Consider the following 26093-nt stretch of genomic DNA (forward strand, 5'->3'; position numbering starts at 1 on the left):
ACAAGCAGTTGCGTACGCTGGAAATCTCCCCTTGGCAGAAGGTCGGTGGACTTTCGGACGCCGGACCTCCCTGCCTGGCGGCCGACGCGGGAGGCAGAGGGCGTGGCTTTCCCGCCGAGCTCCGCGCCCCGCCCTCCCCGGACCGCCTTCCACCTCCGGCCGTGTGGGGGCGCTCCTGGGCAGGTGCTGTCGCTGCCGCCGCCGCCCCGCCCACCCAGGCTCATTCCGCGTCCCGATTGGCTGCGCGGCGGGAGCGCGCCGAGTCAGGGGGCGGACCCGCGCCCGCTACAAAGCGGCGAAGGTCACGGCGTGAGGAGGCGCGCGCCGCCGCCCCGCGTCCCGCCTGCGGCCCGTGCCCACGGCGTCGCCGCCGTCCGTCCGCCCGCCTGCCGTCCTTCCGTGCGGGGAGCCATGGAGGGAGTGAGCGCGCTGCTGGCCCGCTGCCCCACGGCCGGCCTGGCCGGCGGCCTGGGGGTCACGGCGTGCGCCGCGGCCGGCGTGCTTCTCTACCGGATCGCGCGGAGGTGAGTGCACGGCTCGGCCCCACGCGGCCCTCGGCGCCGCCTGCCGGGCCCGCCCTCGCGCCGCCCCGGCCCGCTGCCCGCCTCGGCGGGGACCCGGCCTGCTCGCGGGCGCGCGGAGACCCCCGGCGCGCGCCGCCGGCCCCCAAGACATGGTTGGGACTGCGGTCAGAAAGCGGTTGCGGAGTCGGGGGCGGGGCGAGGACTCCAGGAACGTGAGGTGCGGGCGGGAGCGCGGCGCGGGGGCCACAAACTTCCTCCGGGAGCCGCGCGGGGTTGGAGCGGGTGCGCGCGGGCCGCCCCTACCCTCAGCCCCACGCCAGGCCCTGCTACACCGCGATGTAGCGATCGCGGCTGGCGCTTGCCGCTCTGCATGTGACGTCCCGGGTGTTTTCCTACACACCTCACATCCGCGCGTTTCAGAGCCGCAGCCCCTGCTTCCCCTAGAGCAGCTGAGGGACAGGGAGGCTGAGTAAATTGACATTAATGAAAGGAATCATGGTTTGAGCCGATGGAGCCTGTAGGGTAGATCCCTAAGCTGGGCCGCCTCCCAGAGGTGGTCAAGGCCTGAGATGCTTCAAAGCCGTTCAAGAGGGTCCGGGGCCACCCTCATCCCTGCCCGGCTCACGGGTCATGCAGGTCCCTGTGTTCAGATCTGGCCTCTTATTTTTTATTATTATTTTGTTTTGAGACAGAGTTTCGCTCTTGTTGACCAAGCTGGAGTGCAATGGCGCGATCTCGGCTCACTGCAACCTCCGCCTCCCGGGTTCAAGCGATTCTCCTGCCTCAGCCTCCCAAATATCTGGGATTACAGGCATGTGCCACCACACCCGGCTAATTTTCTGTATTTTTAGTAGAAACGGGGTTTCACCATGTTAGCCGGGCTGGTCTCGAACTCCTGACCTCAGGTGATCCGCCTACTTCCTGCTCCCAAAGTACTAGAATTTACAGGCATGAGCCACCGTACCTGCCCAGATCTGGCCTCTTTCATTGGCCTCCATCGCCAGGGATAAAAGCTTCGTGGCCTCTTGCTTCAGCAGAGCCTTGCTGGTAGCTTACTGTCTCTCCACTTGATCCACCATTCCAGAGGGCAGGGGGAAATTGGGGTTGAGAGCATCCTAGAAAGAAGGGGTGAAGGGACTTGCCCACTCAGCAGCAAGTGGCAGAGCTGAGATTTGAACCCTGACAGTCTGGCTGGTCTGTTTGTTCTTCCTTAACCCATAACCGGTGCTGCTTCTCTCCTCCAGGGGGAAAGCAGGGGGAAAAAATTGCAGGTGGTTGAGTCACAGGCTTCCCAGAGGAGAAAGGGAAGGGAAGGACATCAGCTGTGCCTGGTGGATAGGCCAGATGTAACTGAGAAGGGTAGGTGGGGGTTGAGGGACCGCAGCCCATGGGTCCTTGACAACCCAAGTCTCTCTATGTCAGTTTCTCCTGGGTTTCTGGAAGCTGAACATCTGCAGGATGAGCTGGTCCAAGCTGGTGGTTTTATACCCAGGGGACTGAGGTCCATAGACCTCAGGTGATTTGCTCAGATTCCCAGAGCATGTTGGCAGCTGAGCTGGTCCAGCACCCGGTGTTTTCCTGGACGATGCCACCTCTCAGCTAACCCAGGATGGGGGATGTTGCCCCAATGATCAGAGCCTGGGTGAGGGTGTGGCCTCCCAGCCAAACAGCACCTCCATTGTGTTTATTGAGGCTGGACACTGCAGCCATCCTCAGGGGTCCTGTCTCCCCTTCCTGCCCTGCTGGCTGCAGCTTTCCATCTCCTGGGAACAAGAGTATGGGGCCTTGGAGAAGTATTGGGCTAGCTGGTGCCAGGGGAGTTAGGAGGGTGCCAGGAAGTGCTTTCACAACCCTGATGACACCAGTGGGTCATGGTGTGATGCTGGGACCCTTGCTGTGGATTGGGTTGAGAAAGGCCAGCCCTTCCCAGGAGGCTTTAAGATGTCCTTACAGAACACTGCATTTCGCCTGGCAGTCATAAATTGGCCACTGTCATGATTCAGAAGCCACACTAGCCTAGCAAGAGACTGAGCCTTCCTCCCTCTGAGGAGGAGAGTGCCGTGACAGCCAGGAAAGAAGCATGGACTCTGGCTGCAGTGTGGGTTTTGAATGACCCTTGGGAAGGCTTGTAAGGAGAGTTGTTTTTGGAAGGCGACTTGGCTGGGTGGGTGTTTGCAGGCTCAGCATAGAGATGGCAGAGAGGAGGGTGTAGAAGGAGCCGGCAGGTCAGCCCCTCCTTGTGCTTTAGGACTGGCAGGGGCGCCTGGGAAGGAGGCCGCTTCTCTGAAGGACTGAGTCCTCCCACAGCCTCAGTCAGGGCCCACCCTGGCTCCCCCACGAATGGAGTCCTCTCACCCCCGTGATTGTTTCCGATGGGAGCAGCTGATGACAGCTGTAAGCACCGCACACTGTCTTCTCATGAAACCGCCAGGGCATGCCCTACTGTTCTCCCATTTTACAGATGAGGAAGCCAAAGCTTGAGGAGATTGGGCTACCAGCCCCACATCATCTGGCTGTCAAATGGTAGGGCCCTGCCTCACACCAGAACTTGTCAGCCCAGCTTCCCGCTCCGGGGGCTCACAGAGCACCTTGACTGCTTCTCTGCACCCATGGGAAGCCACCAGGGTCAGCACAGTCACAGGGCAGACGCCCCAGTTCCACTTCCCTGTGTCCAGGCCATTGTGAAGGCTGTGGCTTCCTAGGCCTCCCTGTCACCTGGACACTGCTGCTCCGGTGTCTGTCCTCAGCCCTCTTCAAACAATGCCCAGGATCCGTGCCCTGCCAGCACATCCCTGCACATACCACCATCCCTCTGGGGCTTTGTTGGTGTTTACTAGGATTGTCTCCTTTCTAGTGTTTGGGGACAAAGAGGATGCAACCTCCCAGAGGATATGCAGCAGAGCCTCATTCTGAAGTCAGAGTCCCCTGTAACGGCTCCTCCTGTTTCCAGGCTCACCCCTCCCACTCACTCTCCTGCTGCGGCACATTCTCCCTGAGCAACCACTGCACCCTGCGCACACATTGGGTGGTCCCCTCCCACTGCTGTTTGTCCTGCTGGTGAGCACAGCTGTGCTTTGGGGCGACAACAGATGCACCGATTATTGGCCTCTGTCCTGTGGCATCTGTCACCAGCTGCCCTGTGAGGTCGTCGCTCTTGCCTTGCTCATGTTGCATCTCTGCCAGCCTAGCGTGGTGCTTGCTAAACTGATGGGCCGTTCCACTCGCACCAGACTGGGGTCTGTTCCCCAGAAGGGTGGATTTGGGGCATTTTCCATCTTGGTGTTGGAGTTACTGCTGTGGATTTAAGTGTGTTTTGCTTGGAGACAGGCTGCAGGCCTGGCAGTGCAGCGTTCTGAATTGCATTTTGATGCTGTTGTTGCTGAAGCCCAGAAGGCCCCTTCTCAGGTTCTTCTGGTTCAGTGAGACATGGCGTTGCCCACCTAAGCAGGAATGCAGGCAAGGAGCTGCCTGGGAAGCTGTCCTGGGATGTCCTTGTGGGAGGCTGGCCTCTGGCTCCCTGGGTCCCTGCAGGAACCTGACTCTCAGTCTTTCCACCCCCACTGGGGCCAGCACACAGTATCCAAGGTCCCAAGCAATGCACTGGGCCCCTGTCTGAGGAGGCTGTGATTTCTCATGGCTTGGCAGAAACTCTGGGAGATGCCTAGCCTGCTACAGCCACTGAGCTCCCCAGGGCAGGGACCAAGCCCCGTCCAGTGCCACTTCCAGCAAGTGTCTGATTCCTGACATGTTCCTAGGCTGAGGACCCAGTGCTAGGCTCACACCTAGAACAGAGCCCCTCCCACCTGCAGGGAATAGTGAGGTGTCGTGCAGGAGCTTTGTTTATTTTTTTGAGACGGAGTTTCGCTCTTGTTACCCAGGCTGGAGTGCAATGGTGAGATCTCAGCTCACTGCAACTTCCGCCTCCTGGGTTCAGGCAATTCTCCTGCTTCAGCCGCCTGAGTAGCTGGGATTACAGGCACACGCCACCATGCCCTGCTAATTTTTTGTATTTTTAGTAGAGACGGGGTTTCACCATGTTGACCAGGATGGTTTCGATATCTTGACCTTGTGATCCACCAGCCTCAGCCTCCCAAAGTGCTGGGATTACAGGCTTGAGCCACCGCGCCTGGCCAGGAGCTTTGTTTTAATATTTGCCTAGGCTCAGGAGTGGTGTCATCATTAGGGGCACATGCCCATCTTGTTTACCCTCAGTGTGTGTGCTGGGCTTGTGGACAGGGCGGGTACAGAGCATGCAGCTGCCCTGGCTTTTTCTGAGGGGCCCATCTCCCCTGGGGTGACCTCAGGCTCCCCAGGGGCTCAACATCAAGCTAGCAGGAGCTGGGAGAGTGGCCTCCAGGCCCTCATGTCTGCCCACCCAATGGGACCCATAGGCTCAGCTGCTGTACCCCTAGAGCTGGGACTGTTGTGGGCAGGGGCAGCCCCTCCCGGCCCGAGTTCCTCTCTTTCTTGTATTGCAGGGACATTCTGTCATGTCACCTTAAACCTTGTCCACCAACTATGGTTTGTCCTAGAGTCAAGTTAAGGACGGAGTCTGCTGGCTTGCAGAAGAGAAGTGGGCTGAGGATTTTTCAGGGAAACTTGGGGGCATCTCCCAGAGCAAAAGCAGGGCCCAGCCTAGGCTGGCTCAGAAGAGATTGGCCCAGATGCTGCCTCAGCAGGCTTGGCAGAGGCCAGAGGCTAGAACTGCCCCCACCTGCGTGAGGACCTTGTTCGAGCCATGGACAGTGTTTCACATTCAGTCACGTGTCTGAAGCCACTGCGCTGGCACTGGGGGGGGGCCTGTAATTCATGCCCAGCTCCCCGTCAACCCCTCCCTACCTGCCTCTCGGGAACTTTCAGGGCTCCCCCGCAAAGGCACCATGGGAGAGGACCCCATGGCAGGTAGGGCCCACCTGATGAAAGTGGTCGGCAGCTGCTCTGGCCCCGAGAGAACCCAGCCCCAACTTTGGCAGGGATTACCAAGGGCTGAGAGTGACAGGAGCTGGAGCCACTGGCCCCAGGGACAAGAGCTAATCCCTTGCCTCCCCCTCCACTTCCAGGCTGGCTCATTCTAGATGAGTGGAGCCATTTCCCTAGCAACAAAGCTGGGGATTCTGAGTGGAAACATGACTTCCTGGGGTGGGCGGGGCTTCGTGGCAGGCACCCTGGAGCAAAGCCACAGTCCCTGCTCAGCTGTCATTGGTCTTCCACGCAGGCTCAAGGTCTAACCTAACTTTTCTTTTTCTTTTTTTTTTTTTTGAGACGGAGTTTTGCTCTCGTTACCCAGGCTGGAGTGCAATGGCGCGATCTCGGCTCACTGCAGCCTCCGCCTCCTGGGTTCATGCAATTCTCCTGCCTCAGCCTCCTGAGTAGCTGGGATTACAGGCACGCGCCACCATGCCCAGCTAAGTTTTTGTATTTTTAGTAGAGACAGGGTTTCACCATGTTGACCAGGATGGTCTCAATCTCTTGACCTCGTGATCCACCCGCCTCGGCCTCCCAAAGTGCTGGGATTACAGGCTTGAGCCACTGCGCCCGGCTGACCTAACTTTTCAAACAGAGTAAGAGAGCTGAGGCGCCCTTCGTGGGTATAGGAGGCCCATCACCCGAAGGCAGTTGAGTGCAGAGCCTTGTCCTGGTACTGGGCTCTGGGGTGGGGGGTCAGTAAGCAGGTCATCACCCATCAGTATACACACCCGTGCACAGATACAAAGAAGCCTGTGAAACAGGTAATGAGCACAGAGCAAACCACTCGCTTAGTTGCCGGGAATGCTATTTGAGCTCACAGCCAAGCAGCCCTGTGCCCGCCCCAGAGCAGGGCTCCTGTGCTGGCTGCTTGTGTACTCAGCACCCAGTGGCGCTGTCCTAATGCCAAGCCCTGAGGGCCTCCCTGCTTTCTCTCATGGGATCCTCACAGTGGTCTCTCCTGGGGCAGGGATGCTTAGCAGGTCCCTTAGACAGGTGAGGGATGAGACGGTGGCCCCAGGAGGCAGAGCCGCTCTCCAAGGCCTTGTCTGGTGCCGTGCCTAGCAGGCTGGCTCTGTTTTGTCGCTGGACCACAGGCCTCGCCTACTGTCTCCATGCTGTTGACAAGATGCAGCAGTCCCTGTGCACTGTGAGGGCTTGGGTCTGTGCTGGGGCAGGAGGTGTGGGGTCAGAAGGGTGTGGGCTGAGGCTGCTGGGGAGATGCCAACTGCCCTTTTGGGCCCTGGGCCTTCCTGGCAGGGCCTAGTCCCAGCTCCCCTTCTCTCCCAAGCTTCCCCACCCTCCATGTAACTAGGCTTTTTTGGGTATTACTCTAGGCCAGGCACTGTTAAGTTTGTCCCATGAGCAGTCCCTCATGAGGGAGTTGCTTTCTTCCCCAACTAAAAGGTGATCAGAGCCTCCCTTAATCTGCCCCTGGTCAGGAGAAGCAGGTGGAGGGGACAGCAGGCAGCCGAAGTGGTGTCAGAAGCAGGAGCCCTTCTTCCCAGGGCCCAGCCTCCCTTCCAAGCCCCTGAAGAGCTGGCTCTTTGCAGAATGCACCTTTCTGTCTTACATCACTGCATCCTTGCAGCATGCAGAAGCCGGGGGTGCTGTGATTGCCCCCACTTCCCAGATGTGGGCACTGAGGCTGAGAGCGCAGGAACCTCCTGGGGCTCCGTCCTCCTTTCTCTGAGCAGCGCCTCAGGATGAAAGGCCAGAGGGTCGTGCTTTCTGGTCCTGTGGATAGGGGGTCCAAATGTGCAGGGAGAGGCTGCCCACTCTGGCAGGGGCCCAGGCATTGCCCTCAAGCTGGAAGCGGCTTCTGGGGGAGAGATGGGGATTAGGAGTGGAAAGGCCAGGGCCCCAGAGCTCCCACAGCTGCTGCCTGTCCCCCACATTGTTTCTGGATTCCTGGAACTGGAGGAGTTTTTTGGGCAGTGGTGGTCTCTCTTCCTACCCCTCTCCAGCCCCCCAGTGTTCCACAGGCAGTGAGGTGGGTAGAAGGGAGCCCAGAGCATGGATCCCCCAGTGTCTGGGCTGGGATTATCTCGAGGCCCCACCTGTCACCACACCTGTGGCCAGCAAGGGCCACTGTTCCCTCCACCAGAGAGGTTTGGCCCCAACCTGGGCGGCTGTCACTTGCTCCCTCCCCTCAGTCTCCTTCGCTCTCACACCCTGGGACTCAGTCTGTGTGTGTGTGTGTGTGTGTGTGTGTGTGTGTGTGTGTGTGTGTCTCTCTCTCTCTCTCTCTCTCTCTCTCTCTCTCTCCTCTCTCTTGAGCACAGGAGGCCCCTTTCAATCTGGAAGCTCCTTGGAGTGTACTCTTTCTGCAGCCCAGGATCGGGGACCTTACGGGGGAGGGGTGGTCCTAGAGCCTGGTCCCAGTCAGCCCTGTGGCCTGGTGGATCCTGGCCCATATTGCTCTCCATGTGTGAGCCCCAGGCCACACTGGTGTCTGGGGATCTGGTGAGGCTCCAGCTGGCCTCCTCCCCTTGAAGACTGAGAAGCCCAAGTTGGCCTGGCCTCCTCGGTGGACGCAGCTGCATCCAGTCTGCGTTCGTCTGCCTCAGAGCCCTTGTTCCTCCTGCTGGCCTGGGGCCCATATCTCCAGCTTTGCATCCCCAGATCCCACTCCCGGCACCCTTTCCCTGGTGGCCCTGGGGCAGGGCATGGAGGTCCCCTCCAGCAGGTGCTGGGGTCTTCCAGGCCGACCCGCTCTTTCCTTGGTCCACAGGATGAAGCCAACGCACACGATGGTCAACTGCTGGTTTTGCAACCAGGACACGCTGGTGCCCTATGGGAACCGCAACTGCTGGGACTGCCCCCACTGCGAGCAGTACAACGGCTTCCAGGAGGTGTGGGGCCAGGCAGGCGGGCAGGCATGCGGGGGTGGGGGTCCAGGAGGCGTGGGGCCAGGTGGGTGGGTGGGTGGGCATGTGGCAGTGGGGGATCCTGAGATTTGCACCTTGAGGCCACCCTCTTTCCCTGCCCTGCCCTGGGGCTAGCAGGCCCTGAGCATGGTGTTTTATGTACTTTGTCTCGCTGGATTCTCACCACTGCCTTGGCGCTGCGCCCTCACTTGAGGAGGAAACCAACGCAGGCAGATAAGGGGTTCACACCCAGATCTTTCTGGCTCTGCATCTCATTCTCTGTACTAGATCAGGGCTAACAAACCTTTTCTGCAAAGGGCCAGATAGGATTTTAAGTTTTGCAAGCCATTTGGTCTCTGTCACAACTGCTAACCCTGTCAAGCCACTGTAGATAACACAAGAGTAAATTAGCCTGGCTGTGTCCCAATAAACCTTGATGGCAGAAACAGGCAGCTGGTCCACCGGTCACAGTATGTTGTCCCCTGGAGCAAACCAGGGTTTGCAGACTGAGTTCTGAGAGGGTAGGTCTCTGAGGACTCATGCTGGCTAGAGTGTGTGGGTGGGTGGCAGGGCTGGAGGCCCTGCACTGTGCTTGGCTAGGTGGCTTCACTGGACCTTCGGGTTTCATGGAGATGTCGTGAGAAGAAAACCAGCTGCTGTTCTGTGCAAAACGAAAAGAATGGAGATGTGTGAGATCCACTACCACCTGGCTGGAGCGGCCCACTAGGGACATCACCAGGCCTGAGCCAGCTGGGAAGGCCTGCCCCACCCAGTGGGGCTCCCCGCTGACCACGAGTCCACCTCTCTCCTGCAGAACGGCGACTACAACAAGCCAATCCCCGCCCAGTACATGGAGCACCTGAACCACGTGGTGAGCAGCGCACCCAGCCTACGCGACCCCTCGCAGCCGCAGCAGTGGGTGAGCAGCCAGGTCCTGCTGTGCAAGAGGTGCAACCACCACCAGACCACCAAGATCAAGCAGCTGGCTGCCTTTGCTCCCCGCGAGGAGGTGAGGCTGGGTTGGGATGAGAGCGGCCCTGGCTGGGGCTGGGGATACTTAGAGCAGCGGGGGACAAGCACATGTCAGGTGCTGGCTCTGGGCCTCTGGCCCCTGCTCTGCCAGACAGCGGCTTTTCTGTCCTGTGTGCCCAAAGGGCCCCCTCATCCTGACCGCTGCCAGCACATTCCAGGGTGTGTGAGTTCTGCTGTCCCCATTGGAGCTGAGCTGCTTCTCTCCGTGTCTAATGGTCACTGCTGTCTGGGTTCCAAGCCTAGGAACACTGTGGAAACCTCAGCACCTGCCAGGCCAGAGGAATTTGTCCCTGGGCAGTGGGAAGAAGGGGCCTTGGGCTCCAGGTGGGGCCCCGTTGGACCCACCCTGTCCTGATTCTCTGCATTAGCCTTGCCTGCTGGCGACCCCGACAGTCTGCTGTGGGGTTGGTGGAGGGTGCCTCTGGCTTCTGGGAGGAGGAAAAGGAAGCTAGACACTGCTGAGAGGCTTGGCATTGGGAGGTGGGCCGAGCTGGGAGCCTTGCCTCGCCTGTGCCCACCGTGGCATCCAGGAGCCTTGCTTTCTGGCTGCTTCTGCCTGCCCTCGGCCATCCCAAGGGGTCCTGGCACCACAAGAGGCAGGTCCCAGCTGGGGCCTAGAGATACAGGCTCTTTGGGGTCCAGCCTGGGAGGGAGGGAGAACAGAGATGAACTCAGGCCGAGGCAGGGATGGGGAACTGCGGGAGGGGAAGGCAGGGCTGACTTGGCAGCCAGGCAGCTTTTCAGCATGCTTGATCCCAGCAAGAAATCACACTTATGACCTCTCGGCACTGTAGGCCAAAGCATTTTCTCCCTCAGAAACAGAGAGGGAGAGGTGCATTGCTCTGTGTCTGAGGGGAGAGAGGAAGGAGACCTGTCTTCTGAGCTATTCTGGAAGCTGAAAGAAACCTCCAAAGCAGCAGGCCTGGCTGGGGGCTCTGTCAGTCCGAGTCCAGGCGGTGTCAGCCCGCAGCTACCTTCCCCTACCTTCACCCAGCTTCCTGGAGGTCTGCGTGTGGGGAGCAGGCCCTGAGTCCTGGCCTGCAGGTGCCTCCCTGGAGCAACAGAACCTCGTTAGTGTCCCCATCACCTGTGGGCCCTGCCCTGGAGTGGCTCTCACTCCCCGTAGCCCATATGACCATATACAGTGGGCATTTGTCCTGTTGGGCAGAGGGGAAGTAGGTTCACAGTGGGGTTGACTTGTCCCCAGTCACCCCCCCAGTAAGTGGCAGGTCAGGATCTGATTCCATGTCTGACCTGTAACGCAGAGGCAGCTCAGCCACCCCTGCAGATGTGAGCTTGTTCCCCCCGCTCCCTGCAGGGCAGGTACGACGAGGAGATCGAGGTGTACCGGCACCACCTAGAGCAGATGTACAAGCTGTGCCGGCCATGCCAGGCAGCCGTGGAGTACTACATCAAGCACCAGAACCGCCAGCTGCGCGCCCTGCTGCTCAGCCACCAGTTCAAGCGCCGGGAGGCCGACCAGACCCATGCGCAGGTGGAAGGCAGCATCCACAGAGTAGCGGGAGTGTTGAGTTTGTTCAGGAAACCCTCCCAGAGGGCTGGGCCCCAGTGACCAGAGGGTAGTTCTTCAGAGCTGAGCCCCTTTATTTTTTATTTATTTTTTTGAGACAGAGTCACATTCTGTCACCTAGGCTGGAGTGAAGTGGCATGATCTTGGTTCTCTGCAACCTTCTCCTCCCAGGTTCAAGGGATTTTCCTGCCTTAGTCTCTCTAGTAGGTGGGATTATAGGTATCTACAACCTCACCCGGCTAATTTTTGTATTTTTTTCATAGAGATGGGGTTTCGCCATGTTGGACAGGCTGGTCTTAAACTCCTGAACACAGGTGATCCACCAGCCTCAGCCTCCCAAAGTGCTGGGATTACAGGTGTGAGCCACCATGCCTGGCCAAGCTGAGCCCCTTTACTCTGGGGAAGCAACGTGCCCATGGGGCCACCTCCCTACCCTGACCCCAGGCCCCTTCATGTCATTAGCCAGGTGGGTGTCCCCAGGAGAGTGACTGGTAGCACCATGTGTTTGTTAGGTGGGTATCTGAGCATGGGTTTTGGGGTGGCCCTGCTGTTTCTGAGCACTTTCCTGGAACTTGCATTTGTCTTCCTAGCCGCCTTGGTGGTGCTCTCTTAGGCCCTGGACCCATTTACAGCTGTGGAAATCCCACTCAGGAAAGCTGAGAAGCTTACACAGGGCCATGTCAAAGCCCACACCTGGTATGCAGTGGCCCCAGGGTTTGAGCCCGGGACCATCCAGCTAATACTAATTGTTGTCATAGTACTCAGTTGATGAAATACTCTGTTCGTTTAAAAAATCAGATACGGGAGCGAGGTTAAGAATGAAAATCTACCCCCACAAAGAAACTCCTATCCACCCTTTTGTGTCCCCAGATGTGACCTGGGTCTGATTGGCACGTGGTTTCCAGTCTATGGCTGGGACATAACCACACCACTTCTGCCCTGCCACACGTTTGCATGGCCAGGCACCAGGTGGACCGTATCCTGGGACCTTTGGTTCTCATTCTAACTGCCTTGTTCCTGGCCTGAATAACTTACTACTGTACTTTTAAGGTTACCTTTTGCCACAGTTACCTGTTCATTTGTGTCAGTTCCCATTAAAATAACAATAGGAATTTTTGGTGAGAACTCAAGAAAACAACGGAGAAACGCCTATTTGGAGGCCAAACACAGTGGCTTAGGCCTGTAATCCCAGCACTTTGGGAGGCCGAGGCGGGTGGATCATTTGATGTCAGGAGTTCAAGACCAGCCTAACCAACATGGTGAAACCCCGTCTTGACTAAAATACAAAATTAGCCAGCTGTGGTGACATGAACCTATAGTCCCAGCTACTTCGGAGGCTGAGGCAGGGACTCACTTGAACCTAGGAGATAGAGGTTGCAGTGAGCCGAGATGGCACCACTGCACTCCAGCCTGGGCGACAGAGCGAGACTTTGCCTCAAAAAAACACATTTGGAGAAATAAGGTCACTACAATATGGAGAGACTTATTTAAAAGGAGAGCGTGGTAGGGCAGCACTCCTCCCAACCCAGAGGCCTGAGCCCAGGATGTGTGGGAATGTGGGTCCAGCCAGAACCCCACACAGAGTGGCATCAGTGATGGCTAGGGGTGGCTCTGTGACCTGTTGCTAACCTGTCACTCTTCCTCCTTTGCAGAGCTTCTGTTCCTCCGCTGTGAAGTCCCCAATCCAGGTCATCCTGCTCCGTGCCCTTGCCTTCCTGGCCTGCGCCTTCCTACTGACCAGTGCACTGTATGGGGCCAGCGACCGCTTTGCCCCAGGTGCCACCGTGCCCTTGGCCCTGCCACCTGGTGGCAATGGCTCAGCCGCGCCTGACAATGGCACTGCCCCTGGGGCTGAGGGTTGGCGGCAGCTGCTGGGCCTGCTGCCCGAGCATATGTCAGAGAAGCTATATGAGGCCTGGGCCTTCGGACAGAGCCATCAGACGGGCGTCGTGGCGCTGGGCCTGCTCACCTGCCTGCTGGCAATGCTACTGGCCGGCCGAATCAGGTGTGTGTGGGGCCGGGGCCAGCAGTTGACGGGAGGGGAACTGTGTGCTGGATCACTGCCTAGGGCAGGGGCCAAGAGACCCCACTGGGTACACAAACCTAGGCTGAACTCCACCATGTCGCTAATACAAGGCTTGGTCCCAGGGTCTGGGAGTCATCAGTTGGGTACGGCAGCATAGCAGACACCCTCTGAGCCAGTCCCCTGCACACCTGCTGTGAGCTGGGACCCAGTTACCTCCTCTCTCCTCCTCCGGCTCTGTCAGGGTGATGACAACCACCTGCCTCCTGTGTTATGGGGTCTCACATGGGAGGCTCGGGTTCCCTGAGTGGGAGCGTGCCTTGTGAGTGCTGTGTCCACATCGCCCATCCTCACTGGTCTCGTCCTGCACTGGGTGACTCCACTGCTTCCTTTCAGGCTTCGGAGGATCGACGCCTTCTGCATGTGCCTATGGGCCCTGCTGCTGGGACTGCACCTGGTGGAACAGCACCTGCAGGCCTCGCCCAGCTGGCTGGACACGCTCAAGTTTAGCACCACGTCTTTGTGCTGCCTGGTCGGCTTCACAGCGGCTGTGGCCACAAGGAAGGCGACAGGCCCACGGAGGTTCCGGCCCCGAAGGTCAGAGAAGCAGCCGTGACTGCGGGGGGAGGACACGCAGATGCGCAGGCCCAGGCTCTCCCAGTCCGAAGCGGCCCCTCTCTGCCCTGCCTCTTCTCACCTGGTCACTCCCACTCACCCCCAACCTCAAGCCCCGGGTCCTGGCCCAGCCCCTCTACTGCCTTGAAGAGTCAGTCACCCCCCTTTTCCTTTCTGGTACCACCACGATTCCCGAGTCTCCTGTAGTTACTTGCCACCATCGAAACCTCTCTGGCCAAGGCCCTTTTACCGTCCTGGTGACTGGAACGTGGGTAGCACCCACACAGGCTCTGACCCATGGCTTCCTGCTGGCAGCTCTGGGCATCCCCCACACACACACCACGCCATTTTCTGGCTCTGACACTGTTGGGGGAGGTGCCCGGTTCTGCTGTCTTCCCCTCTGAGCCCTGGCGCAGGGCTGGTGACAGTGGCTGCAGGCTGGGCCCCTGGCATGCCCTGACCGTGCAGCAGAGTGAGCCAGGGATAGCACAGAGCCCCCACCTCGCCCCCACTTAGCACCTTCGGTCTATCCCCTTGGTCCTGCTTGCGGCTGAACTGGCCCTGCCGGAGGTGGTGGAACTGTGAAGGAGACAGGGCTTCGGCTTGGCCTCCTACTCTAGGACCCTCCTGAATCCCTGGAGATGGAGAGTGTGGTTCTCAGGCCCAGCCTGGCCTTTGCCTTGAGTTTGGAGAGCGAGAGCCTCCCTGAGACAGGCAGTCGGATCCTGTGTTGATCTTAGGCAATCTGAGGTTTTCCAAGGGTTAAAGGGGCCCAAGGCATGCAGGCCCTCAGTAACATTAGGTTATTGTCATCCTGTCCCGCCCTGGCCTGTCATGAGCCTCCCCGGACCCTGGCAGTGGCTCACGGAGGCTCCCCAGCCTCCTGCTCTCCATGGCCCTCCGGGGCTGCCACAGCCCACATGGCCTAGCCCCACTGTGCCTTCCGAGTCGGGAGGGGGCAGCCCGCAGACCTGCTCCTCAATAACAAGGCCTGGCCAGGTCTCAGCTGCTCCCAACCTCAGTTAGCCATCTATGAAATGAGGTAGACCCACCTCCAGAGCCCTTAGCTGCCAGCCTCAGTGGGGTAGGGATCACGTAAGGTGGCTTGTGAAGATACGCTCTGGAAGTCAAGGGGCTGCCACGTACAGAGGAAGTTCCCAGCCTGGGGCTGCCAGTCCAGAGTGGCCTGAGGCCATCCCCTGCTGGGCACATTCCCTCTGGCTGTGCACTCCCTAAGGGCCAGCATGTCCTGCTGCCCGCCTTCCGGATGTGGCCGGGGTGTGCCAGCTGCTCTCCTATGCATTGGAGCCCGGGGGAAGCAAGAGCAGATCACAGGTGCGTGAGGGTCACACCTGCCACCTGGGTCTGCAGGGATGGAGGGGGCAGCTGCCGGGTGCCACTGATGTGAATCCACCACACCTGGGGGTCCTAGAGGCTGCCCCTTCCCAGTGATTGGGTGGCAGCTCACGCCGTGTGCAGTTTCACAAGTGAGGAGCCCAGGTGCATCAGGAGACCCTCAGGGGCTTCTGTAGCCTCTGTGCACAATGGGCTTTGTGGCTTCAGACAGGACCCCAGTGTGGCTGGGCTCAGCTTGTTCTGTGTGGAGCGTGAGGTGAAAAACCGCTCTGAAAAGCTGTGGACGGGGCTGCACTTCCCACTGGTTCTGCAGTGAGGAGTGTGGGGTTGAGCCGAAGTGGCCCTCAGTAGTGTCTGTCTGAGGGGCAGAAAGCCGCCTGCCTGTCCATTCGCCCCACCTCCCACCCTGAAAAAAACCCATCTGAGAGGAGGACGTGGTGGAGCCAGGGCAAGAAAGCATCCTGTTGGCGGGCTGTGCCATTGCTTGCGTCTCGAATCTTCGGTTCTCGAGGAAGTGTTGACAGTGCGATGCTAATTTCTGCTTTTCTTGGCATTGGGTAGAAGCAGGACATCTGTGTGTATGTGTGTATTTAAATTAGATTATTTATAATAACCAAAGCCAGCCCTCGCGCTGGCGGGATCCTCGTGCCAAGCTGATGGCACTCCTGCCCTCTGCTGGGGTCCGAAATGACATCTCAGGAGGTGGCTCTTAGCTGAGTGAGGCTTCCTGCCTTTTTTAGAGTTTGGCTTGACTTTTTAAATTATCCATCTGTCCCTTCAAGTTACACTACGTGGAGAAAATGCCACCACCTTCGAGTATTGGGCAGTAGCTGAGGAAGTGCAGGCACCACTGTGCTGTGGCATGTTGACCAAGCATGTGTCACCCCTGCCAGGGACCTCTCCTTGCAGGGGACTTGGGAGGGCCATCAGACCTTCCAGGGTCCAGGTGGGGTCATCCTAGGTATAGGTGACCATCCCTGAGACATGAGTGAGGTAGATTCAGCCATCCTCACCCTCAGACGTGGGGTCCCTACCCAGGTGGAGCAGGCTCCCCGTGCGCCTTGCCTGGGAGCAAACCGCCAGGACGCAGCCTCCACGCCGCACCTACCGCGCCCCGCCCAGGAAAGAGCCCGTGACCTTTCTGTCTGTGACTGTTGCCGAGTCTCTGTTTCGTGTTGTAGAATTGTGGATAATTGTCTAGTGACCCTGTCACCACTGTAACCATCGCTCCCAGCCTAGATGTCGTGTTTTGGATGCTGTTTTCAATAAATGCCTCTGGGTCCCTGCTTTTACCCGCTGGCGTCAGGTCCCGCGTCTTTCTTCTTTTTTGTTCTTTCAGAAGGGCTTCTGTGCCAGGGCTGGGGTGGGCTACTGTGTTTGGGGTACAGACATGTCGACAGGAGTCAGGTTTGAGAGCCAGTGACAATGACACCAGTGGCTCAGGGGGCCTGGCTTCCCTCGATTGCCTTTCTGGATCGTATTTTTTCCGTCTCAATAAACTGCTGCTTAAAACGTGGTCTCTCTCCTTCCACTCTTGACGTGGGCTGGGATTGGATCAGAGAAGACCAGATGCCTCCCCTTGGTGTCAGATGAGTGTGACTGAGGCACTCCCTAGGGCAGCATCCAGGCCTGATCCTCGGCTCTTAGTCCCCCCTGAGACGAGGTTTGAGGGCACAGGGCAGTTTGGGGGGACCTCTCACCAAAGGAATTGTCAGCACCTTTAGAGTTCCTCAGAGCCCAACGGATTGGGCTCCTTTAGCTGGGGGAGGCTTGCTGGGGCCCCCTTGTAGAGCCTAGCCCCTCATGCGCAACCCTGTGAGCGATTTACCAGGTCTTCTTGCTCACTGAGTGATGCTCCCACATATCACAGTGAGGGGTCAGACTGCCAAGGAACTCCCCACAGCACCATCTTCAATAGCACTAAACTGAGAACAACAGTACCTGTGCCAGGCGGTCAGGAGATTCAGCTTTTAAGCACTGAGGCAGCCCCAGGCAGGGTGAGCAGGAGCTGGGAAGAGTGGGGACGCACTGGCATGACCCAGCCGCTCCTGCTGGAGCCAACCCTGGGGGCCAGGAGCTGCGGGGCCCAGCTGTCCACCTCAAACTCACAACCCACTAGGACCTTCCTCTCATCATCCTCCAGCAGTGCTCACAGATCAGTGGGGGTGCTGGTCACCCTTGGCTGACTCTTGGCTACGTCTGCGCTGCTGGGTGGAGTGGGCACAGGAAGCCCAGCACAGAGCTCTGCTGCCATCTGCTGGGGGGGCCTGCTCGAGGCCAGAGTCCTGCTGCCCCACAAACTCCCTCATTTTGTGGAGGGTCATGCCCCAGGGTCCCAGCCACGCCTTTGCTGCCCCTGCCTGAAGTGTCCTCAGGACCATTCCCTCAAGTCACAACACTGTACTGCCAAATGCTACCACAGTTCTAATGAGACAACAGAAAATCTCATCTTCTGTGTAGAGGTGGAGCCTTCCCTGCAGTCTTGGGGCAAGGTGGTGGGCCCTGGACCTGGGAAGCACCAGTCAGTGGGTGGGGCACGGCTGTGTCCAGCCCAGCTGACCGGCCCTTCCCCAGGGTCCCTGGCTCAGCTCCTGCCTTGATACCCACATTCCCTGAACGCTGGGCCTCACCTTTGATTCCGAAGTCCAGGTAGCCTCCTGGTACCTTGGAAGGCATTAGAAAGGTCACACGAGTCTCCAGGAAGTCACAGCTGACCCCTCACTTTCCTTATACAACTTTTTTAGAGGGAAACTAGCTGGGAGGTTGGTGGCATGTGGCTTGGCATTTGGTCATGATGGGCATGGGTCCCTTAGTCAGCCCCAGCTCCCACAGGGCCTGGGCCAGCCTGCCCGCTCACCAGCACGTTGTCCGCTGGGCTCATATGTCCCTTGGCATCGAGGTAAGGCTGGACCCCCGCAGCTCCATCCAGACGGTGGACTAATGTATTAACTGCCTCCGTCCCCCTCTCCCCTCTGTAATCGGGTGCCTTAATCAGAAGCATGGTTGACGTTCTGGTGTGGGGCCATCGGGTCCTGTTGCGTGATTTGTACCATCTCGAGTTAAAGAGACACTGTCACCTTCCGTCTTGCGGGCAGCCTTGTGGTCTTCCTTAAGTTCAGTTTTGTTGTCGTGCTGTGAGAGCCTCTTCTAAGGGATTCTAAGGCCTGGCTGCCCCTGCAGATCTGCTCTACCAGGAACTTTAGAGGAGTTTCCAGAGTGCGAGACCAGAGAGCAGGAAGCAGCCTCCCAAGGGCAGAGCTATGGGAGGACTTCCAGGAATCATGCCTGGGAGCAGAGGGTGCCCAGAGCTGTGCTGGGGCCTGACTTCCTGTGATCCTGGCCCATCTGAGAGATGAGCCAGGGTGTCCCTAAGCCCGGCCACTCTGTGGGGAGGCTCTGGGCACAGAACAAGAAGTGGCAAGGAGCCCAAGTCCGTTAACACTTCATTGAGTGCCTAGCATGGGGGTGGGCATTTTTGCTTCAAGGCAGAGGGGTTGGCACAAGGTTGGCAAGGGCGACAGTGTCACTTTAATACCGAGACTCGTAGTGGAGATAGTTTGCTGTGAGCCGAGGGGTAGGAGGGGGCATGCGGGGAGGGCTGGGTCTCACTGGCCCCTCCCAGCCACCCACTCCTAATGGCGTGAATGTGGTTGAATTGCTTTTCTGCTTTAACTAACGCACGCCTCCTCTGGGACCCCGAATTAGGCCCCCACCTTGCATCATGGGAGAGTGGTGGGACTCACTATCCAGGGCTTCCTCCAGGACCTTCTGCTGACCCTCTTCTTCTCCCATGCCTGACGGGCCCTTGCAGGTTCTTCCCAGGAGACTCTGCTGGCCTCTTCCCCACCAGCCCCAGCCTGGCTATCCCTCACGTGGGCGTCGGAGGCTCTCCAGCGTCTCTGTTCATCCCCAGCCCGCCCAGCTTCCTGCCTCTCGCCAACCAGCAGCTCTTCCGGTCTCCTCGACGGGCCTCACCCTCCTCATTGCCCGGCCGCCTCAGCCGGGCCCTCTCACTGGGAACCATACCCTCTTTGACTCGAGCAGGTAATGGATACCCAGGCATTGGCAGACAGGGCTTGGGGCAGCTGGGACAGAACTGTGGGTAGGTACATAGCATAGGGAGGGCCAGGAAGGGTTAGTGTTCCTGCTACAGAGACAGGCAACAGAACTTTGAGCCTCAGTTTCCCCTCAAAGAAATGGGGCTCATGCCTATAATCCCAACACTTTGGGAGGCCAAGGTGGGAGGAAGGCTTGAGGCTAGGAGTTCAAGACCAGCCTGGGCAACATAGGGAGACCCTGTCCCTACGAAAATTTTTTAAAATTTACCCGGCACCATGGCATGCACCTATAGTTCCAGCTATTTGGGAGGCTGAGGTGGGAGGATCACGTGAACCCAGGAATATGAAGCTGCAGTGAGCACTTTACCCTGGGCAATAGAGCAAGACCCTGTCTCAAAAAAATAAAAGTAAAGTGCCTAGAATTGTCACATCAGCTGGGAAGCCCAGCAGGGTCCCTAAGCCCCAGCTCTGGTGACGTGACTTTGGCTAGGTACGTGCACTGTGCCGTGCCTAATCTTTTCCTCTAAAGTTGGAACACGCCCCTCAGCAAAGGGGGCCGCTGCAGTTATTCTGGGGGAGGAGATGCTGATAACAGCAAGGCCGTCTCCTTTTGTGTGGTTCAAGGGCAGGCCATTTTGCACACACCGAGGTTGATATTAGGATGGTTTTGCTTTTCCCCTAAGCAGAGATAACCCCCCCTGTTTTCAGGGCACCCCAGCCTGGTGATGCTTGAATGGAACTTTGGGTGGGAGGTGCCAGGAGCAGCCCTGCCCTGGGTCTGAGCACTCCCAACGGAGGTGGTGGAGCTCAGGGACTTCTGTTTTAAGCCCCTTAGGAGGGGTGTGGCAGTCCCCGGGCTGGTTCAGGCCTCTGAGACCGGGCCTCCTGCTCATAAAGAGAAACAGGCAGTCTCCCAGCTGAAGCTCAAGGCAAGGACAGAGCGGCCTGTCTGCGGTGGCGGCAGAGGTCTGTGGGGCACAGGCTTGTCTCGGAATGTGCAGTGACAGATGGGATCACAGTTTCCCTGGCCAGGGTGGGTTGGAGGGAGGAGTTCTTAGAGATGCTGGGCAAGGCTGCAGCGCTGTGGCCAGAATATAGCTTGCTGTTTCCCTCTGTCCTCACTCTGCTCCTCTGCGCACACCTCATCCCTGCGTCCTGTAGCCCATGCCTGGCAGGCAGATGGCCTCTCCCAGCATCCACAGAATGGGTTCTAGAAGGACCTGGCTGGTGTGCTGGAGTCATTTGACCACCCTTCCCCAGCCTGTCCCCTGGCCCAGTGAGGGGAGGGTTATTTGGGTGCTGCAAAAGAACCTTTGGTGCCCACAGGCAGCAACAGGACACAAAGCAGCCTCCAGGCCACTTAGAAATGGGGCCCCTGCTCTTAGGGTGCATGCCCCTGACTTAGGAAAAGGCAGCGTGGTCGGTGCTCTCTGGGGTGGGGTCTCGGGGTCTGCCATGGGTGGAGAAAGTGGGACTCAACGGCTGGAAAAGCAGGGCCTTGGAAGAAGGGCACGGAACGAGGAGTGAGCAGTATGCCCGGGGCCGACTCTTCTTACCACCCGCCAGGAGCCTCAGTTTCTTTTCTCTGCAAAAAGAATGTGCCCAGCACCCTCAGATGGCAGTCCAAGGGACCTGTGAGCACCTGTGTTTTCGTGAAAGCGCGCTTGTAAACAGCAAAGGCTGGGTTGGGATTCAGCAGAGCATTTGTGGGGGCCTCTGCGTGTCGTCCACAAGCCTGATGTGTCACCTGCTTCTCTTCTCCAGACTCGGGCTATCTGTTCAGCGGTAGCCGCCCACCATCTCAGGTGTCTCGATCTGGGGAGTTTCCCGTTTCAGGTGAGGACAGAGCACTAAGTGGGGGAGGGGCAGTCAGGGCTGGAGCTGGCGTACCAGGTGCCAGCTGGCAGCAGGGCCTCGGGTGAGCTGGCCTTGCATCTCCAGGGTTTGCTGCTGTCTGGCCTTGCTCTCAGCTGAGGATGGTGCCTGGGGCTTTGGATGGAAAGCAAGAGCAGGGGGGCCATGGCTGAGGCTCCAGGATCTCTCCTCTCCCTTGGGCGCCTGGTCGGGGGCAGCCCTCTCCTCCCTCAGCTTTACATCAGCTTCCCCTGCCCCCAGTCCTGTACCTTTCCTTTCTTCCAGGTTAATAGAAGAAAACCCCCATTAATGAAATAGCGTGTCACAGTGCTGCAGTGACAGGAGCCCACGTTCACATAATCTTCCTCCCTCACACCCTCCAGATTACTTCTCTCTGCTGTCAGGGAGCTGCCCCTCCTCTCCGCTCCCTTCCCCAGCGCCCTCCGTGGCCGGCTCAGTGGCCTCCAGCTCCGGCTCTCTGCGCCACCGCAGGCCCCTCATCAGCCCTGCCCGGCTCAACCTGAAGGGACAGAAGCTGCTGCTGTTCTCGTCACCCCCTGGAGAGGCCCCCACCACGCCCAGCAGCTCCGATGAGCACTCGCCTCACAACAGCAGCCTCTTCACCGTGGAGCCACCCCAGGTGCCCCGGAGGCCACCCCTGCAGGACACGAAGCATGCCCTGGGTACGGCCTTCTGACCTGCCTGAGTAGCAGAGGGAGGGCCTCTGCTGCCAGGAGGCCTGGCTGGGGGCCGAGGCTGGGGGTCTTCCTTGCTCTGACTCCAGCGTGCACCTTCCCACTCTGGATCTCTAGGCAGCCCCCTTCTGACTCTAGTGACTCGAACCCTCTCGGACATTGCCCTCTACTGGCTGATTGCATTTTCTCCTTTTGCAGTTGACCTTCAGGGTCCTCTGTTCCTTGGAACTGATCGAAAACACATCACGCATTGCCAGGTGCGTGTGGTCACAGATACTGTTTCACACAAATGGCGCTGCACTGCAAAGCATTTAAAATTTTTAAAGTTAGCCCCCAACCTTTAAAATCTACAACTTTCACATGAATGTGTAGATTTCTTTTTTGTTTTTTTTGTTTGTTTGTTTGTTTGTTTGTTGAGATGGAATCTCACTCTGTCGCCCAGGTTGGGGTGCAGTGACTAGATCTCGGCTCACTGCAACCTCTGCCTCTGAGGTTCAAGAGATTCTCCTGCCTCAGCCTCCTGAGTAGCTGTGACAACAGGCACAAGCCACTATACCCAGCTAATTTTGTATTTTTAGTAGAGATGGGGTTTCACCACGTTTTCCAGGCTGGTCTTGAACTACTGGCTTCAAGTGATCCACCTGCCTCGGCCTCCCAAAGTGCTGGGATCACAGGCATAGCCACCTCACCCAGCCTCGAATGTTTAGATTTCCTGTGTCTCTTAACGGTGTCAGAAGATCTGGTCTCCTTGGGCCTGAATACTGGCAGAGAGATGGCAGGCCAGTCGAGCAAGGACCTGGCCCCCCACTGCCCAGGGTGGATGAGTGTCTTGGGACAGGCTGGATCCCCACTTCCGACAACTGTCCTTAGAGGTGAAGTGTAGCTGCCCCACATCTGTCCCTGGGGGGAGCCATGAGCACCACTGAGATGCACACCCTTCTTCCTGCAGACCTGAGATCCAAGCTGGAAAGAGGCAGCGCCTGCAGCGGCCGCTCCATCAAGAAAGAGGACGACTCTTCCCAGTCATCCACCTGTGTGGTGGACACCACCACCAGGGGCTGCTCGGAGGAGGCCGCCACCTGGAGAGGTCTGCACCCGGGTTGTGGGAGGGGAGTGGGGCGAGCACACATCCCCAGCCACCATCTCCCCTGGTGGGTGCAGAGTGCAGACAGAGAGAGAATCTCCCAGGACATTGCAGTCCCGGAGCGGCCAGCAGGTAACCCACCCAGCACCTCTGAATCCAGGGTCAGGGACTCAGCAGCCAGCACTCCCACCCTTGGGACACGGGTCCAGATCTGCTCGATTCCAGTAGCTTCTGGCCCCAGGCAGCTATTTAAATCAACTGAGTTAAAATTAAATAAAGTTTGAAATGTAGTTCCTGAGCTGCAGTAGCCACATTTCAAGTGCTCACTAGGCACCTGTGGCCTATGGCTGCCGTCCTGGCCAGAAGTGCCTAGAGAGCCTGGGCGCTCTGGGACCACGTGGCACTGGGACTGCGGCCCTGCACCAGGTACCAAGCTGACTGGCTCAGATCCCAGGTTCTCTGCTCACTGTCCTTCGGCACAGGGACAAGAAACCGGATCAGGGGTCCATATCATCACGCCCCGGATGGGGAGGAGGAGGTGTTTGTTGAGGGAGACAGACAGATAGCAGGAAGGGCTTTTCCTGGGAAGGTCATTTTGTACTAGCTCTTGAATCCAGTGCTGCCTCCAGATCAGGCCAGGCTGGAGGGTGGCCCAGCAGCTCTGGGGCCTTGCTGAGAACGTAGGCTGTGGCAGGTAGACCTGGGCTGGCTGCTTATTCCCTTGGAGGCTTGGGTGGGGGTGCTCCTGCCCCAAACCCCCATGTCCTCATCTGTAAAGTGGCTGTCCTGGTCACTGCCTCGTCGCCCAGGCCCCACCTCATGACAGCCCAGCTCACGGCCTTCTTGGCAGCTCACAGTTAGGAAAAACTGTGCCTTCAGGGAGGCGGGGATAGAGGTGTCTTTCCTGCTAGGGAAGCCTTTGGCCAAGAGAAGATTTGGGGGTTAGCTTCACCAGCCTGGTGGAGCACCCTGGGCAGAGCCTTAAGCTCACCACAAACTGCATGCTCTAGGAGGCTGCTCAGCTGCACAGCAACCCCACCCATACTTCGTGTTCTAACCAGGACTCTCTCTGCGGCCCCACCCACACCCCGTGTTCTGACCAGGTCTCTCTGCGGGCCCACCCACACCGCGTGTTGTAATCGGGACTCTGCAGCTTCACCCATACCACATGTTCTGACCGGGTCTCTCCACGGCTCCACCCACACCCCATGTTCTGACCAGGTCTCCCCCCTCTGCAGGTCGTTTAGGCCCCTCCCTGGTCCGGGGCCTCCTAGCCGTGAGCTTGGCTGCCAACGCCCTCTTCACTTCAGCGTTTCTGTACCAGAGCCTGCGCTGACCTGCCGTCAGAGCCCCTCGGAGGGGAGCAAACCGGTGCCTGCTGCTTGACCACTGCCGGCCTCAGAACCCTCCCTGGAGGGGCTGCCACCTCTGCCCTCATCTCCAGGGCGCTTGACCTCACTGGACTGTGAGCTGTCCTCAGGACACCTGCCCCTCCTCCCTACAGGACTGCAGGGCTGAGTGTGTGTCTGGGGTCACACACTCTGCCTGCCATCTCCTTGGCTGACATCGGTTGTGTTTGGTGCTGACACTGATCCCGAAGCCAGGGAGCCCTAAGGGCTGCATGACCCTGGGGTGCTCCCCACTGTTCAGCCCTGCCTGGCAGGGACGCCAGTACTACTGTAACTGCAGCAGGAGCTGCCCGGCCTGCCTTCTAGCCTCACGACCATAGGCATGGTCACATCTGTGTACTGTACTCCCGTCCCACCTGGGGCCACCTCAGAGCCCCACTAAGCTGAAGGCCCCCTGGGGGAGAGGGTGGCATGGTCCTTGTCATCTGCCCCATCTCGCCTCTTCCTGTGGGGTGGGCAGAAGGATGCCCTGGACCCTCAGAGCTCCCCGGCCTGAGCTGCCAAAGCCCAGCTGGGCTTCCAGGACCAGTGCCAGCCCCTGCCCTGCCCTCCCCTGCTGGGTGTTCCTCTGCTTTGTGACCTCTGTTGGCCTTCCAGGAAGCAGCCCCGTTACCCCAAGAATGCAGAGCCCTGGCCGGCTTTGCAGGCCTGCACATCTGGTCCTTAGCTTCGCATGGAACTGCAGGGCAGACTGGAAGGGGGCCTTCAGATCTCAGATGAGACTGCACCCCTTTGCCCACCCTGCTGGGCACCTGCCTCCCTTCAGCCCCTGAGAACCCTGTCCTCCCCTGGTTCTCCTGCCCCACTCCCCTGATGGGGCTCCTTCCTGGCACTGAAGAGGGTCCTCCTAATGCTGTGAGGCAGGGGTAGGGACTGTGCACCCATGGCTATCAGAGCCCCCACCCCCACCCCCGTCATCCCACCCTGGACCTCAACATGAGCCTGGGGCAGTGCGTGTCTGCTGGTTATGTGCTCATGCCGGCTGCCTCAGTGGATTCTGAGACTCACTGCAGGGCAGGAGGAAGGGTCTTCACTCTGCCATTCAGGGATAAAGTTTAATTTTATTTTTCTACACATTTTGCCAGGTCAGGCATTTTGCTAGTAAGCAGGATGCCCCCAACTCTCCCTGCCATGGAGGATTCGTTTTTTTAAGCTTTGGGTGCTTTTTTAATACTTTTTTTTTATGTGGGGAAGGAACTTGCTCTGGCATCAACCTCCTCTCCCCCGACACCTGTCCTGAGAGAGATGGATACTGCCTCCTGCCCTCCCCACCCTCTGAAACATGGGGGATGGAGGCCTGGGTGGCCTCAGGACTTTTGAGTCCAGCTGCCAGCGAGGGTCCCAGCTCGGAGGCAGCACCTGCAGTCCCCATTTTTGTACAGCGGGTGGATGTGTGTGTGTGTCGAGTTTTTTTTATTTTTTGCTTAATAAAACCAAACTCCATTCCCCAGTGCCCTTCCTCTCTGGCTCTGAGGGCACTCCCTCCTCTCAGCCAAGCAGCCTGGCCTCTCTTGCCTGGACCTTCGGTCCCAGCACCCCCCAGAGCCAGGGGACAGGCCTGGCAGGAGGGGGTTTTACTTATGTTTTGTTTCAAAGAGAAAACACAACCTTATTTTTCTTTACAAAAGCAAAAAAGGAAACCAAAAAAGATAGAGCCTTTGAGTCATGCCTGCTGTCTGTCTATTCGTTTGCTTGGGCCCCTCCCGGGTAGGGTCCCTGAGAAGGGGGCTCTCATCCACTTTCTCTTTCTTCTTCAGTGTGGGGCTCTGGGTGTGGAAGATGGGCCCTGTGTCCCTGGAAGGGCTTAGGGATTTGGACAGGAGACTTACTGCCTTGCTGAGCCTGGGCCAGAAGGGCATCCCAGAATTTGCTGTGCAGAGAAGGAATTATGTCCAAGCAGGAAGCACTCAGCTCAGCTCTTCAGAAAAGCCTGACCCCATCCGCCATCCCTGACTGTCCTTGCCCCTGGCTGCAGTGGCCAGGGCCAGCATGTGAAGAACACCTTGTCTTCTGTGACTCCAGCAGCTGGGCTGGGTACCGGCACCTGCGGCCTATGCAGTACCCCCGAGCCCTCTTA

The 26093-nt window shown here is 58.5% G+C and overlaps 1 protein-coding gene across 4 annotated transcripts; it reads left to right on the plus strand.

The window, feature by feature from the left end:
• The first annotated feature begins 289 nt into the window (after positions 1 to 289).
• Positions 290 to 25465, plus strand: TMEM201 (transmembrane protein 201). 4 transcript variants are annotated; one of them, XR_013519776.1, is made up of 12 exons: positions 290 to 524; positions 8224 to 8344; positions 9174 to 9368; positions 10710 to 10886; positions 12575 to 12927; positions 13342 to 13542; positions 18728 to 18960; positions 20739 to 20810; positions 21212 to 21511; positions 21722 to 21780; positions 22473 to 22610; positions 23846 to 25465. XR_013519776.1 is itself a non-coding variant. In XM_035307639.3 (11 exons), the coding sequence occupies exons 1-11, from the start codon at positions 412 to 414 to the stop codon at positions 23941 to 23943; spliced, it is 2001 nt and encodes a 666-aa protein (XP_035163530.3). In that variant the 5' UTR covers positions 290 to 411; the 3' UTR covers positions 23944 to 25465. The 4 variants fall into 4 exon arrangements, 3 of the variants coding, with proteins under 3 accessions (XP_035163530.3, XP_035163528.3, XP_035163529.3); XM_035307639.3 differs by lacking the exon at positions 21722 to 21780; XM_035307637.3 differs by lacking the exons at positions 21722 to 21780; positions 23846 to 25465 and having other exon boundaries at positions 22473 to 23027.
• Positions 25466 to 26093: the final 628 nt, after the last annotated feature.

The sequence above is a fragment of the Callithrix jacchus genome, chromosome 7 (genome assembly GCF_049354715.1).
Source record: "Callithrix jacchus isolate 240 chromosome 7, calJac240_pri, whole genome shotgun sequence".
NCBI classification, from domain to species: domain Eukaryota; kingdom Metazoa; phylum Chordata; class Mammalia; order Primates; family Cebidae; genus Callithrix; species Callithrix jacchus.